At 44.6% G+C, this 15,390-nt stretch overlaps 1 protein-coding gene across 2 annotated transcripts in view; it reads right to left on the reverse strand.

The window, feature by feature from the left end:
• Positions 1–15,063, reverse strand: part of LOC126354552 (cuticle protein 16.5-like) — a 42,604-nt gene extending 27,541 nt beyond the window's left edge. The window contains exons 1-2 of one of the 2 annotated variants that reach the window (XM_050004293.1): positions 15,018–15,063; positions 12,206–12,552 (exon numbers count right to left, since the gene is read on the reverse strand). In XM_050004293.1, coding sequence (XP_049860250.1) covers positions 12,301–12,552; positions 15,018–15,029 — 264 coding nt within the window. In that variant the 5' untranslated portion in view covers positions 15,030–15,063 and the 3' untranslated portion in view covers positions 12,206–12,300. Of the gene's footprint in view, positions 1–12,205; positions 12,553–15,017 lie in introns of those variants that run through there. The other variant, XM_050004294.1, reaches the window with a different exon arrangement.
• Between the last annotated feature and the right edge of the window lie 327 nt (positions 15,064–15,390).

Consider the following 15,390-nt stretch of genomic DNA (forward strand, 5'->3'; position numbering starts at 1 on the left):
ATGTTTTACCTTGCGTAAAATGTTTAACTTCATTTCGGGATTAGTTTGTGTGTTATTCAAGTTTGAAATCGTTAAGACACTGCGAAAAACCCTGCATGTTCAAAAATGGGTCAAATGGCACGGAGCACTATGGGACTCAACTGCTGTGGTCATCAGTCCCCTAGAACTCAGAACTACTTAAACCTAACTAACCTAAGGACATCACACACACCCATGCCCGAGGCAGGATTCGAACCTGCGACTGTAGCAGCAGAGCGGCGCCGGACTGAGCGCCTAGAACCGCACGGCCACCGCGGCCGGCCCCTGCATGTTCCATCCGTGGGAGAGCGTCACAGTGATACTCAAAAACTTGAATAGACAGATGCTTGAAGTAAAATTTTCGAGAACCAATATGAAGTCAGGAATCTGAGAATATCATTCCCATAGGGATTTAAAAGCTAAGCGTGCACTAATTACAATACGCAATGAGGCATTTAAGTCATAATTCTTCCGATGCTCCATATTCAGAGGAATGAAAGAAACCCCAATCGGTGCCATGATGAGAAGTACCCATGTCATGCCCATCAGAATGGTTTTCACAGTATAGCCTTAGAAGTAGATGTAGAAGTAATGGTTGTTAATTCTCGGAACAGCTTACTGTGAAGTAATTTTCAGTCTCCAATAATGGCGCTACCAGAGAGTCAGTTAAACGCGGTACACCCGGCACACCAGACTGCCGTCAGGTCGCTGCTGGAGACAACTGCCGCGCCACATGCAGCACGCGACATGTGCCGGGGCAAGCTGTGCTCCAGGTCCAAGCGGCGTCCTTCAGCTGTTTTATGAGCTCCCATACAAGCCTGTGCCAAATAAACAAGACCGCGAGGACTGGAAACGAAATGCGTGACTAACACTCGTTCTTAGGTCGCAGCAAAAGTTTATGCGCGTGCCGCTCGTAATATTTTCTCTAGCTTCGGATCTTAACATATGTTCGTATATTAACTGCTCCATTTTATCAGTTGTGTTTGAAATAACAATTTAATAATCATTGAACACATAATGTGTTGACGTGTATTCCGGTGTGCACAAAAACGTAATACACTACTGGCCATTAAAATTGCTACACAACGAAGATAACGTGCTACATACGCGAAATTTGACCGACAGGAAGACGATACTGTGATATGTAAATGATTAGCGTTTCAGAGCATTCACACAAGGTTGGCGCCGGTGGCGACACCTACAACGTACTGACATGAGGAAAGTTTACAACCGATTTCTCATACACAAACAGCAGTTGACCGGCGTTGCCTGGTGAAACGTTGTTGTGGTGCCTCGTGTAAGGAGGAGAAATGCGTACCACCACGTTTCCGATTTTGATAAAGGTCGGATTGTAGCCTATCGCGATTGCGGTTTATCGTATCGCGACATTGCTGCTCGCGTTGGTCGAGATCCAATGACTGTAAGCGGAGTATGTAATTCAGGAGGGTAATACAGAACGCCGTTCTGGATCCCAACGGCCTCGTATCACTAGCAGTCGAGATGACACAGGCATCTTATCCGCATGGCTGTAAAGGATCGTGCAGCCACGTCTCGATCCCTATGTCGACAGATGGAGACGTTTGCAAGACAACAACCATCTGTACGAACAGTTCGTCGAAGTCTGCAGCTGCATGGACTATCAGCTCGGAGACCATGGCTGCGGTTACCCTTGACGCTGCATCAGAGACAGGAGCACCTGCAATGGTGTACTCAACGACAAACCTGGGAGCACGAATGACAAAACGTCATTTTTTCGGATGAATCCAGGTTCTGTTTACAGCATCATGACAGTCGCATCCGTATTTGGCGACATCGCGGTGAACGCACATTGGCAGCGTGTATTCGTCATCGCCATACTGGCGTATCACCGGGCGTGATGGTATGGGGTGCCATTGGTTACACGTCTCGGTCACCTCTTGTTCGCATTGACGGCACTTTGAACAGTGGAGGTTACATTTCAGATGTGTTACGACCCGTAGCTCCACCCTTCATTCGATCCCTGTGAAACCCTACATTTAAGAAGGATAATGCACGACCGCATGTTGCAGGTCCAAAATGTTCGACTGCTACCCTGGGCAGCACATTCTCCAGATCTCTGACCAATTGAAAACGTCTGGTCAATGGTGGCCGAGCAACTGGCTCGTCAGAATACGCCAGTCACTACTCTTGATGGACTGTGGTATCATGTTGAAGCTGCATGGGCAGCTGTACCTGTACACGCCATCCAAGCTCTGTTTGGCTCAATGCCCAGGCTACCACGGCAGTTATACGGGCAGAGGTGGTTGTTCTGGGTGCTGATTTCTCAGGATCTACGCACCCAAATTGCGTGAAAATGTAATCACATGTCACCTCTAGTACAATATATTTGTCCAATGAATACCCTTTTATCATCTGCGTTTCTTTTTAATAGCCAGGAGAGTAATTAAAAAGAAACACAATTAAATACAAAGATAACGACTTGTCCACCTTAACGAAATATGCTAGTAAGGGATATTGGCCAATGGTAAACAAACACATGTAAACGGTGATTTCTCATACAGCTTTCTCAATAAGAAAACAGTATTTATTGGTAACGAGGGAAGTTGCTCGATTTCATTATACTGTAATGAAGATAATCTTATTCAGAATGTCATTTCCGTAAGCAGTAAAAGAGTTCCGTTCCTTATGAAGGAGCTACCTAGATAGTTTTCCGTTGCAGCCGTCTGCCCTAACAACCATACCTCAGTATGACTGTAATATCTGTCTCTGTTCAGAATTATATAGATATATATATATATATATATATATATATATATATATATATATATATATATATATATATTAATAAGTAAATTAAATTAATAATCTTAACGTCATAATCTGATGACGGCCGCTGTGGGCGAGCGGTTGTAGGCGCTTCAGTCCGGAACCGCGCGACTGTTACGGTCGCAGGTTCGAACCCTGCCTCGGGCATGGATGTGTGTGGTGTCTTTAGGTTAGTTAGGTTTAAGTAGATCTAAGTTGTAGGGGACTGATGACCTCAGATGTTAAGTCCCATAATGCTCAGAGCCATTTGAACCACAATCTGATTATTCAAAAAATTGCCTTTCGTCTGATATGCATTTCTAGTTGATCAAGTTGTTATTTCCGAAGTCACCATAATTAATCTTTAATTATTTCGCTATGAGACTAATTTTGCCCGACGATTTGAGATCGCCGTCGGCTTGCCTAACCAGCGGACTGCAGGCTCCTGGGGACGCTCGAATTTCCTGGGTCCTAGTTTGATTATAGCATCGCAAGATGGTGAATGCTGCTCGAGGCTAGCCAGTTGCTAGTTTCAAATCCAGGCGACGGCTACTTGCCGCAGAAGGACAACACGAGAATGGCCGCCGTTTCCGCAGAAGTTGCCAACCCCTGGGCCATGGCTTCTGGCCGCTGCACGAGGGAGCTAACGGTAACCGCAGCGCTGTTTAGGTCTGCTATACGGCTCCCTTCTTGTCGGCGGAAACTTGCTGTACCGTCGGCTGTTCTGTCACAAAAGTGGTGAGAAGCGACGTGATCGCGCAGTTGTGATTAACTAACGGAGTTGAACGGAGGTGAGCAGCTACTACGGCCACGAATTCGGGACCAGAAGCCATATTAGCGTCGGTGAGCACGCTTTCTGCACCTTTCGTTACTATGGATTCATCCCAGAATTCACATTTAGTAGCGGTCGTAGTTATGTTGCTAACTGTTCAGGACGCAGTAGACTGGGCGCTATTTAATAAGATACCGGAATAGTTGTTTGAAGTGCCCTTCCCAGGCTTCCGTTACCTTTTATTTCAGTGAAGAAATTTCTCCGTGGTTTCTCTTCTCACACTCTTTCGTAGTTCTAGGGCTAAACTGTTTTAATTCAGTGTCTTTCATACGACTGAACGGTTTGTAATTTATGTTCTTGTCCTCCAGCAAGAAGCAATAGGGCGTGGCCTTCAAATTTTACTGTTATACTCGTGTATCAGGCTATCTCGCCAATTCATTAGGGACAATATAGTAGATGACACCGGTACAGGCGCATTTTGTCTTGTCGGTAGCTTCCCCCCGTCCTCCAGTCTATTATACTAATTAATCATCAACTGAACCTGTGCTAGAAGTGAATTAGTTCGGTGACAGCCACGGTTGGTGCAGCAGCCGACAGCTACGTCAAAGACATACCTCACCGCTTACAGGAAAACAGATAAATCGTCTGCATAAGTTACTATTTTGCCACTACTGTTCAATTCAACCTTAACTAGTACTCACGCCATTGTCCATAGCAGTCAAAAATCGCTACACTATGAATAGTTCTGAAACCATCGGATATATGACGCAGAGATAAAGAACCTATCCGAAACATATTCTTCGGTTGTAGTGGTCTGTACTCTCACCCAATAAGTGACTGAGGTCATTGCGAAAGGCCTGGAATTTAACAAGGTCAATTGGCGGGCATTTGTTAATCGAGAATTATGCGATGCATTTATAGGGACAAGCGCTCGGCATAAAGCTAATTACTCACAATATACACGTAAAATACGTGGTAATATATTATACAGCTAATTAAAGTCGTCAAATGTACACAGCAATAAAGATTTTCAGTGTCAGATAACAGAGAGGAACTCGCTGATTGAATTACAGGAATTATTTTGCGTACTGTTCGCATCACCCTCATATTAATTACAGCGCATACAAAGGTTCATAAGCACTTGTTAAACAACTGCCCGTCGGTAACAGATACTTTGGAAACATATCATACAACCAAACTGCTCTCTAATTCCCTTTATTGCAGCAAACGAAATCGACGACGGGAAAAGATCCTGCAAGAACGACAACGGCGACGATTGTAGAGAATTGTTCAACGTGACAGCAATGCACTTCTTCCACAAATTGCTCCTGATTTCAGTGCTGGGTCAGCATCAAGTGTCAGCGTGCGAACCATTCAACGAAACGTCATCGATATTCCATTTCGGAGCCGAAAGCAAACTCTTTTACCCTTTCTTGATGACTACATGAATCAAAGCATTACGCCTTGCTTGGGCCCGTCAGCACCGGCATTGCACTGTTGATGACTGGAAACATGTTGCCAGGTCTGACGAGTCTCGTTTCAAATTGTATCGAGAGGATAGATATGTACTGCTATAGAGACAAAATCATGAATCCATGTCAGCGGAGGACTGTTCAAACTGGTGGAGCTCTGTAATGGTGAAGGGCGTGTGCAGTTAGTGTGATTTGGGACTCCTGATAGGCTTTGACAGATGAGAAGTATTTAAGCATCCTGTTTGATCACGTGCCTCCATTCATAACCATTGCGCATTCCGACGGACTTGGGTAATTTCAGCAGGACAATGGGACACCACAAACGTCCAGAGCTGCTACAGGGTGGCTCCACGAACTCTCTTCCGCTGACGACCAAACTCCCCAGACATGAAAATTACTGAGCATATCTGTGATGCCTTGCAGCCTACTGTTCGGAAGAGATGCCTACCCCTCGTACTCTTAAGGATTTATGGACAGCCCTGCAGGATTCATGGTGTCAGACCTCCAGCACTACTTCAGACATTAGTCGAGTCCATGCCACGTCGAACTGAGGCCCTTCTGGGTGCTCGCGGGAGCCCCGCACGATATTAGGCAGATATACCAATTTCTTTGGCTCTTCAGTGCATTTCAAAACGATTGGTGATGTGGCTGTGGCGTCGCGGCACCACCACATTCGGTGACAGTTCATTGTCGATAGTCAGGGCCCAAAGAGACTCGCCACCACGTGTGCACTGCTCCCGTCACTCTAGCAGACACAACTGAACAACTGAGGCCTGCCTATCGCTTGCCGGTAGGCTTAACATGTACTGTCGGAAAAATTCACGACACAAAGAAGGAATTGTGCGACACAAACGAAGGTTGGTGGGTGTGACTCTACGTCTGAAAGATTATGTCTATTCAAATTGCGTGCCAGTCGCATGGGAGTGGCGCCAGTAGCACCATTATGAGGATTCAAACTCGGTTCGCTTTAAATTACAGTTTATCGGTTGTGAGCATTAGTCACCTAAGAGATTGGACGTGGTGAGTGTTAGTCAAGAATTCTCTTTAGCCGATAAAAACACGATTATCTACACCTCACTGAGTTTGAATGAGGTTGTGTAATAGGGCTACGAGAAGCTGGATGTTCCTTCTGCTATTTGCAGAAAGACTTGAAAGGAATGTATCCACTGTATGTGATTACTAGTAGCCGTGGTCACAGGACTGTACGGTCGCAAGAAGAGCGAACTCCGGACAACCACGTGGTGCTACCGAGGGGAAGACCATCGTGTGCTACGTATGGCTCTGCCACATCGTACTGCGTCTGCAGCAGCAATTTGAGCAGAGGTAGGCACCTACTACCGCAGCGAACTGTTACAAATCGATTGCTTCAAGGACAGCTCCCAGCCAGACGTTCTGTAGTGTGCAATCCATTGACCCCAAAGCACCAACTTCAGTGGTAATAAGTGAGAGCTCATTTCTCACGAAACCCGGTTCTGCCTCGGTGTTGTGGGTTGGTTAGAAGCAGGCCAGTTTAGAGTCTACAACCAACCTGTCTGCATGCGAGACACACTGGACCTACACCTGGGGTTATGGTCTGGAGAGCTATTGCGCACGACAGCTGAACCACTCAAGTGGTTATCGCACACCAATCTGGTGATTCGACCTGTTGTGGTGGCATTGATGAACAGAATTCCAGCTGTGTTTTCCAATAGAATAACGCTCGTCATATACTGCTGTTGTAACCTAACACTGTCAACATACTGCCTTGACCTGCTCCATCACCGTTTCTGTGTCTCCAATTGAGTACATGTGGGACATCATTCACAAACAGCACTAACTGTTCTTGTTTTGACTGACAAAGTGCAGCAGGCTTGGTACTCTATCCAAAAAATTATTCGGCACTTGAACTGCACAATACATGCACGTTTGTGTGCTTTCTTTCAACATTCTGGCGATTACGCCTGTTATTAATGTAGTAGCATTTCATATTTGCGATGGTGTATTTCTTGGTATAAAGGTATAAGGGTATAAGATGAACATCAACAAAAGCAAAACGAGGATAATGGAATGTAATCGAATTAACTCGGGTGACACTGCGGGAATTAGATTAGGAAATGAGACGCTTAACGTAGTAAATGAGATTTACTGTTCGGAGAGCAAAATAACTGATGATGGTCGAAGTAGAGAGGACATAAAATGTAGGCTGGCAATGGTAAGGAAAGCGTTTCTGAAGAAGAAAAATTTGCTAACATTGGGTATAGATTTAAATGTCAGGAAGTCGTTTCTGAAAGTATTTGTATGGAGTGTAGCCATGTATGGAAGTGAAATGTGGACGATAAATAGTTTAGAGAAGAAGAGAATAGAAGCTTTCGAAATGTCGTGCTACAGAAGAATGCTGAAGATTAGATGGGTAGATCACATAACTAATGAGGAGGTATTGAATAAAATTGAGGAGAAGAGGAGCTTGTGGCACAACTTGACTAGAAGATGGGATCGGTTAGTAGGGCGTGTTCTGAGACTTCGAGGGATTACCAACTTAGTACTGGAGGGCAGCGTGGAGGGTAAAAATCATAGAGGATGACCAAGAGATGAATACACTAAGCAGATTCAGAAGGATGTAGGCTGCAGTAGGTACTGGGAGATGAATAAGCTAGCACAGGATAGAGTAGCATGGAGAGCTGCATCAAACCAGTCTCAGGACTAAGACCACAACAACAACAACATCTCTTGGTTTCATTAACCTGGCCTGTTTCAGTGTTAATTACTTACATTTGTTACCTAGACAAATATATTCATGAAATTTCATTTACACTGATTATTCGTGTATTTTTCTTGGATCCAACCCAAGACATATGACTACAGTTTTTGTGTCCAACCCATGGTATATTTCTAATTACTTCCACCGCCTTAAAAGCTGCCTCTTTGTCAGCACATTCCATTTCACTGTTTCTCCAAATTTCGGATTATTGAATTCTCTTATGTTTGGTGAAGCAGTAGCATTAATATCTCTTCAGTGTTTAGCTTTTTTCGGTCTCTAGTATTACCTTTTCCATTTTGTGCAGTAGAAAATTCTCCGATATACAATATGCAATACACACCTTTATTATTCTTTCTGTTACACAATTTAAAAACAGTTTCCTCTTGCCCGTTAATATTAAACACGTACCACCTCCCGCCCAGTGCTAGTAGATGAGACCTAAAGCTCATAGAGATAAAACGATGAAAAACGTGTATATAAGTGACTTCACACACGAAAACAGCGTAAACACACTGCCTCTGCTGTGTTGTCAAATGAGTAAGTAAAATGTTGAGGTGGAACTGGTAGCCATTCCCACGAACGTTTGTACTTGCTTCACGGTCGACTGAGGGAGGCACAGCTGTAAGAAAATATTAAAAAAGATCCTTGCAGTCGTAAAATTCTCAAACCCCGGACATTTTTGCAACCCCGGATATTACCAGGACAGCATTTAAAAACCAGGGCTGTCAGAGCTATTCCCGAGGGTATGTGAGTCTACGTCGAAGACTACACTTATTTAGAAAAACAGCAAGTGACAAACAAATTCCGAAGTCATAACTATCCTCGATTGGTTTTATCATCATTCTTGAAACCCAAGTATTGGTGAAGCTACATCTGCATGTACATGTACACCCCACAAGTCACCTTGCGGTGTGTGGTGGAAAGTACTTTGTGTACCATTGTCACTATACCCATAGCTGCTCCAGTAGCGTACACTTCGCACGATAAGTGATTGCTGGAATCTGTCTACTTTTATCTTCATGGTGTTTTCACGAGATGTACGTAGGAGGAAGCAATGTATTTGTTGACTCTTTGGAAGCCACGCTCTCGGAACTTTAACAGTAAACCGCACCAAACGCCTCTCTTGCAGTGGCAGTCACTGGAGTTCGTTGAACATCTCCGTGACTCTGTTGTGCTTACTAAACAAGCGTGTAACGAAACGCGCTGCTCCTCTTTGGTTCCTGAGTTTCGACAAAACAAGTGGATCGGTCGTGTCTCGTCTATAACACAGCCTCCTCAGCTTCAGCTTGAACCCGTCGGACTTTTTATTTGTGTGTTGGTGTCTGTGTGTGTGTGGGAGGGCACGGGGAGGGGGGAGGGAATTTAAAGGATTTGGTGTATTATAGCAACGTTGATACTGCCGATGGACTCCAAAAACCCTTTTGGATGGTTGGGAATGAATTTGGAAAATGCCTGACAAATCTGAACAGTGGCCATGTAGAGCATCTATTGTAAAGTTTTTGTTCTGAACTGAATACCTGCACACTGGATCTCTTATAATTCCTTCACGTACTGATTTACAATACGACGCACCGGCAAAACCACTGATTTGTGGATGCATTTTTATTGTAATTATTAGTTTGTTTCATTGTCCATTATCTCCCCATTCGTTACAACTGTTATAGTATAACATCCTATATATGCTCATGCACAGTGATCGAACATTATAAAAATGCACACAAAAAAAGTTTTACATCACCTCGGTTCCGAGAGTTCCGGAAAATTGGAATAGAGATCAATATAAACATTATTTCCGCCCTTGCTACTGCTCATGAGAACCACAGATTGCATGTTGTACCACCATAGTTGTACCTCTAATACCCAGTATCACGTCTTCTTGCATTGATACATGCCTGAATTCTTAGTGGCATACTATCCACAAGTTCATCGAGGCACTATTGGTCCAGATGGTCCCACTCCAACGTCGAATCGGCGTAGATCGCCCAGAGTCGTTGGTGGGTCACGTCGTCCATAAACAGCCCTTTCCAGTCTATCCCAGGCATGTTCGATACGGTTCATGTCTGGAGAGAACATGATGGCCACTCCAGTTGAGCTATGTCGTTATCCCGAATAACGTCATTCACAACATGTGCACGATGAGGGCGCGAATTGTCGTCCATGAAGACGAATGCCTCGCCAATATGCTGCAGATATGGCTGCATAATCGGTCGGAGGATGGCATTCACGTATCGTACAGCCGTTACGGCGTCTTCCATGGCCACCAGCGGCGCACGTCGGCCCCACATAATGCCACCCCAAAGCAGCAGGGAAGCTCCACATTTCTGCACTCGTTGTACAGTGTGTCTAAAGCCTTTAGTCTGACCGGGTTGCCTCCAATCACGTCTCCGATGATTGTTTGGTTGAAGACATATACGACACTCACTAGTGAAGAGAACGTGATGACAATCCTGAGTGGTCCATTCGGCATGTTGTTGGGCCCATCTGTACCGCGCTGCATGGTGTTGTGGTTGCAAAGATGGACCTCGCCATGGACATCTGGAGTGAAGTTGCGCCTATGCAGCATATTGCCCACGGTTTGAGTCATAAGACGACGTCCTGTGGCTACAGGAAAAGCGTTATTCAACATGGTGGTGCTGCTGTCAGGGTTCCTCCGAGCGATAATTCATAGGCAGCGGTCATCCATTCCAGTAGTAGCCGTTGGGAGGCCTGAGCGAGGAATGTCATCGACAATTCCTGTCTCTCTGTAACTCTTCCATGCCTGGACACCTCCCTTGTTGACAGCCCTTCCTGGCACAAAGTAACAATGTGGACGCGATCGAACCGCAGTATTGACCGTCTAGGCATGGTTGAACTACAGACAACACGAGCCGTGTACCTCCCTCCTGGTGGAATGACTGGAACTCACCAGCTGTCGGACCCCCTCCGTCTCATAGGCGCTACTCATGCATGGTTGTTTACATCTTTGGGCGGGTTTAATGTCATCTCTAAAGAGTGAGAAGGACTGTGTCTGTGATACAATATCCACAGTCAACGTCTATCTTCAGGAGTTCTGGGAGTCTGGGTGATGCCAAATTATTTTTGATGTGCTTTTTGATATGTCTGTTTATGGTGGTTCTCGGAGAGAGTCAAATGACTATGTATAAGTCATAATAATAGGTGTAGGTAAATTTGACGCCTGTGATTGAAAATTAACAAGAATTGCTTTCGGTGGCTTGAGTGACAGTCGTGTTATTTAACGTTAAACTACCGCCATATATATACCATAATATATGCTTCACTAGGGTTGATTCTACTGGAGGTTGTATGCCAGTTCCTTTCTCCAACTTTTGAACTGACTCAAGCAGCCAGTAACAGGGCTAATTACAGTTTAAGGTGGACTCAGCATTTTCTTACAGTAAGGAAAATTGTCAAAAGCGAAAGAAATAATAACCAACAAATAAAATTCCTAGAAGTAACGAGACGCCAAACCGAAGAACATTGAATTAGTAACGTTATTGTCAAGTTTGAAGCTTTTGGAAGCTTTGGTACGTTAGCTAGTTGGGAAGAGCTCTGTGCGCCCTAAATGCGTTTGTAGTCGCACATATTTGTCAACTTTTGTTAACAACCTTAGGTGCGTCTTAGGTCCAGCGGTGGCTTGGTTGATTATCTTATTATATACGTTCATTTCACCCTGAAGGAACAAAAATGCTCTGTTAATACGAGAGTTACCCAGAAAGTAAGGCACCGCATTTTTTTTTTCTTCTCAGCCGAAAACAATGCTACGAATGCGAAAGGTTACGTATGTATTATTTGAAGTCTCCTGAGTGAGCACGACAAGTTTCCGTCACTTTCGACAGATAGCGTAGATGCAGGACAGTTTTAAAATGGAAAAGTGAAACCTTTTACGCATGCGCGGAGCGAGCTCTTTCGACCAATCACAGCGCTCGCTGGCACGTATGCGGCTCCAGGCATCGTTAAATGTGAAACTTGCTTTGTCAGTGCACTAGCTATTTCATAAGTCGATTTTTGACCAGTTTATTACTTCTAACATGGATCCGTGGCTCAAGTCAAGATCATTGAGGAAGGGTGCGGTTTCTCCATCTCCTTCACTACAAGGGAAGATTCCAGTTGCAATGATTGAGGAGGAGGACGACCAAAGGAAGAACAATCACAAGAAGCTCCAAAGACTATTCATACTTCGGGGGGAGGGGGGGGGGGGGTCATTGGGAACATGGCACTTGCATTAAGAAGCTTTCAGTTCCCATGGGTTTCGCTCTGAAAATTAAAGTTACTGGGCTCTTGATTGACTAGGGGTCCGCCAAGGACTTTCGACTGTAGAAGGGGTCCGCCAGCTGAAAAGATTGGGAAGCCCTGCTTTAGACTAACATAATACTGGAATAATGGGAACATTTTAGAGGGGAGAATAAATAAAGAAGACAGTAGTTTCTAATGATGTATCATTTTATTTTTCTCATTTTTTGCATATAGCACCGAAATGCCGCTTAAATAAATAGTTGGCTTTTTGTGAAGTGCGTATTCTAGAAGAAGTGCGTCTTGACGACGGCGGGAGCTGCGGCGTAGGCTACGGGGGCGTGGTAGGCGGGGGCAGCGTAGGCCACGGCAGGGGCGGCGTAGGCCACAGCGGGGGCGGCGACGGCGGCCTTGACGACAGCGGGGGCGGCGTAGGCCACGGGGGCGGCGGCCACCGCGGGGGCGGTGTAGGCGACAGCAGGTGCACCCAGGAAGCCGGGGGCGGCGGCGGCGGCGGCCAGCACGGCGGCGAGGACGATCTGGAGTGTCGAAGAGGACGTGTTTACAGAAGAAGGTCTTCACTTCCAGTCGGCTATTGGTTCTTATTGTAATATAGAAGGAACAGCTCTTACAGCAAAATAAAAGCGGCTTTTTGACTGACAAGGCGGTGGCAGACTATGTAAGCACAATGTTTGAGTGTAGTCTTCTGATTTCTACCTATCTGGAGGCGAAGAGCGAAGAAACAGTGCAAAAAATAAGAAACAAAGTACTTTTTGCCTGCTTCTTGGCAAATGTCTTCTCACTTGCTCAGTACTTTGCTTTCTAACCTTCCCTCCCACTGTTTTTGCTGATCCTTAATTGAAACAGTTTTATTTGTTGCTACTGGATAAGGATAAATCATAGTTAACGGAGAGAGTACCCTTCCTATGACACCTACCTATCCTTTTTGCCTAGAAGGAAAACAAGTGTTTTCTTTACGAATATTAATGTTCTTCAAATTCAAATTAAAATGTTGTTTTGAAAACATAGGAGTTAACACCTTTTATTTCGCTTATTGGGCCTTTAATTAACAGACATCCTATAAATCGCTGGAATCAAGCAGTTAAATTTAGTTCGACTTCCACGCTGAGTGCGCTGTTGCTGTTTTCGTTTCCAAATGAGACTGTCACACCATAACAATACACAGTAACCTCAATAAGTGTTCAAATAATAATATGAGCCATCAACGTATGATGCTAACTGAGAATGACGATACTAATTTTGTGTGTAATTAATCGTACCCTCCACAGATGAATCGATTCGTCACTCAGCGTTGCGCTACCATTCGAAGGCATACTTCCACATCCATATTTTGTCAACACCTGCAAAATGTTCACTCTAGAGCATACGACTCTTGCACGTGAACCTGCACTGTTGCCCTTGCCTCACATTAAGGCGCATAAATAGCGTCGTTCTATCTCTGAATTTTTCAGCGAGTCAGCAGTGTGAGGGGTACGATTCACTACGTCATACCACTGTCAATAACAGCGATAACAGTACCAGTTTCACTCTGTGTAATTAACGCTCGTAGCATGTTTCCTGTAAATATTAATGCAGGGCCGTCTGTAGTTAAAATTCTTGTGTAGCTTCCCTCTCTCTCTCTCTTTGTCTTTTTCTTTTACACACTATTATAGACTGAACTCCTAGCGGCCTAGACCTGGCTGTTGGTGTTCCCAACAGAATGTCGTATGAAAACTAATGAAACATTCCCAACAGTCGTTTTCTCACCCAAAGGAGATTCGCACCCAGAATTTAAATTGAAGCTGTTGAGGAAACCTTAGAGGCTTCTGGAAGTCTCAGTCGGTAAAAGCTCATTCAGCGAAAGGCAGGTTTAAACAATCTGCTCTCCTCTTCAGAGTAAAGGATTAATTCAAGAATCAGTCTCACAGATGTGACTAAATCCTTACGATATCCTTTCTTTCGAAAGTTCTAATTCCCGATGTTATGCTTGAGAATTAGAAAAGGAACAGGCAGGTACTGGCAGAACTGAACCATTATAGGTGTGTCCCGTGTCGTACCTGATTAGATTAGTCGGTGTGAATGTGGCTCCTAAGAGAAAAGAATTTGATTTTAATCTGTCGGAAGATTCAAAAAGAGGAAACACTTGAGTTGCCGAGCGAAATATCCATTCTGGAATCAACGTTAACATAACCTTACTGACATGATGTTTGGACTAGAGGCTTTACTAAGGTCCGTGTGCTCATTTACATCTGACACTCTTATCTGAAGGTGAAGAGCAATTATTCGAAATTGTAATTGCAAAAAATGAAATATTTTATAGCTATAAGAGGAAATGAAACCGTTTAGTGTCCTTAATCAGTAGCCCAAGGTTTTTTGAGCTAGCTGTGACGGAATCGTGACGCGTGTCGTTAGTACATCGCTGTCTCTGCCGTTAAAATGAAATTTTACGAAGAGGAGACAACACTTCTTGTTCGAGTAGTCCTCAGTAATCCTTCAATGCTGTGAGTATATCCAATTTAAGCCGTTACATCGAGGAATAACTCTTGCAAGAACGTGAAGTCAAACCCATAAGCTCCACTTTGCAGTCTCACGAGATGAATGCTCGGCGTAAATATACGAGAAAACTTTTACCTCGGATAGTTAGTTCTACTTAAGACGTGAATAAATTGCACCGTTTCGATGATTCGAAAATGAGACATTGGACTTCTTTCATCACCTCAAACATACGAACATACTATTCTTGGTTAGTTAAAAAAAAGTGAAAATATCTGACCATTTACTAGAATAAAAATATACTGCTGCCCTTTTATCTGGCATCAAAGCCAAAGGAGAGTTGCTGTTCACAAAGAACGGTAAGGTAGTTTTATCAACAAAATAGTTCTTCATCAGCTCTGCAGTCGGAGAGAATCGCAAATATGGGAAGTGCTGTACTTCAAGTCCCCCTGATATTTTCGCAGTACCTGCATTTGTTAATCGCATAGGAATGAGATCCGTATTCACTCACCAGCTTGTACATGTTTGGGGTGTGGAGTGGTCGGCGGTTGCTCGCTACTGTGCTCTGACCAGCCTGCGAGCGCCTTTTATACTTGCCAGCGCCTACCACAGCGGCCCCGCCTCATTGCCAACAGCTGACCGCAGTGCGTAATGCATTACCTGTTACGCCCTTCAGGAGAGAGAGGGAGGGAGGTGGCCCAGCACGGCGGAATTTGGACAACTCTGTCACTGCGCTGTTGCGCACAGGCGTACGGTTTCGGTAGCTCGTTCCTTCGAGAATGCCCCATGTAGTATTTATCACGTGGACCGCAACTTGGCCTCTTCAGCCACCGCTAGTAGCATTTATTAGACACTCCAGAACTGGTCTCTCTTTATTAAAGATA

The sequence above is a fragment of the Schistocerca gregaria genome, chromosome 3 (genome assembly GCF_023897955.1).
Source record: "Schistocerca gregaria isolate iqSchGreg1 chromosome 3, iqSchGreg1.2, whole genome shotgun sequence".
Classification (NCBI taxonomy): Eukaryota; Metazoa; Arthropoda; class Insecta; order Orthoptera; family Acrididae; genus Schistocerca; species Schistocerca gregaria.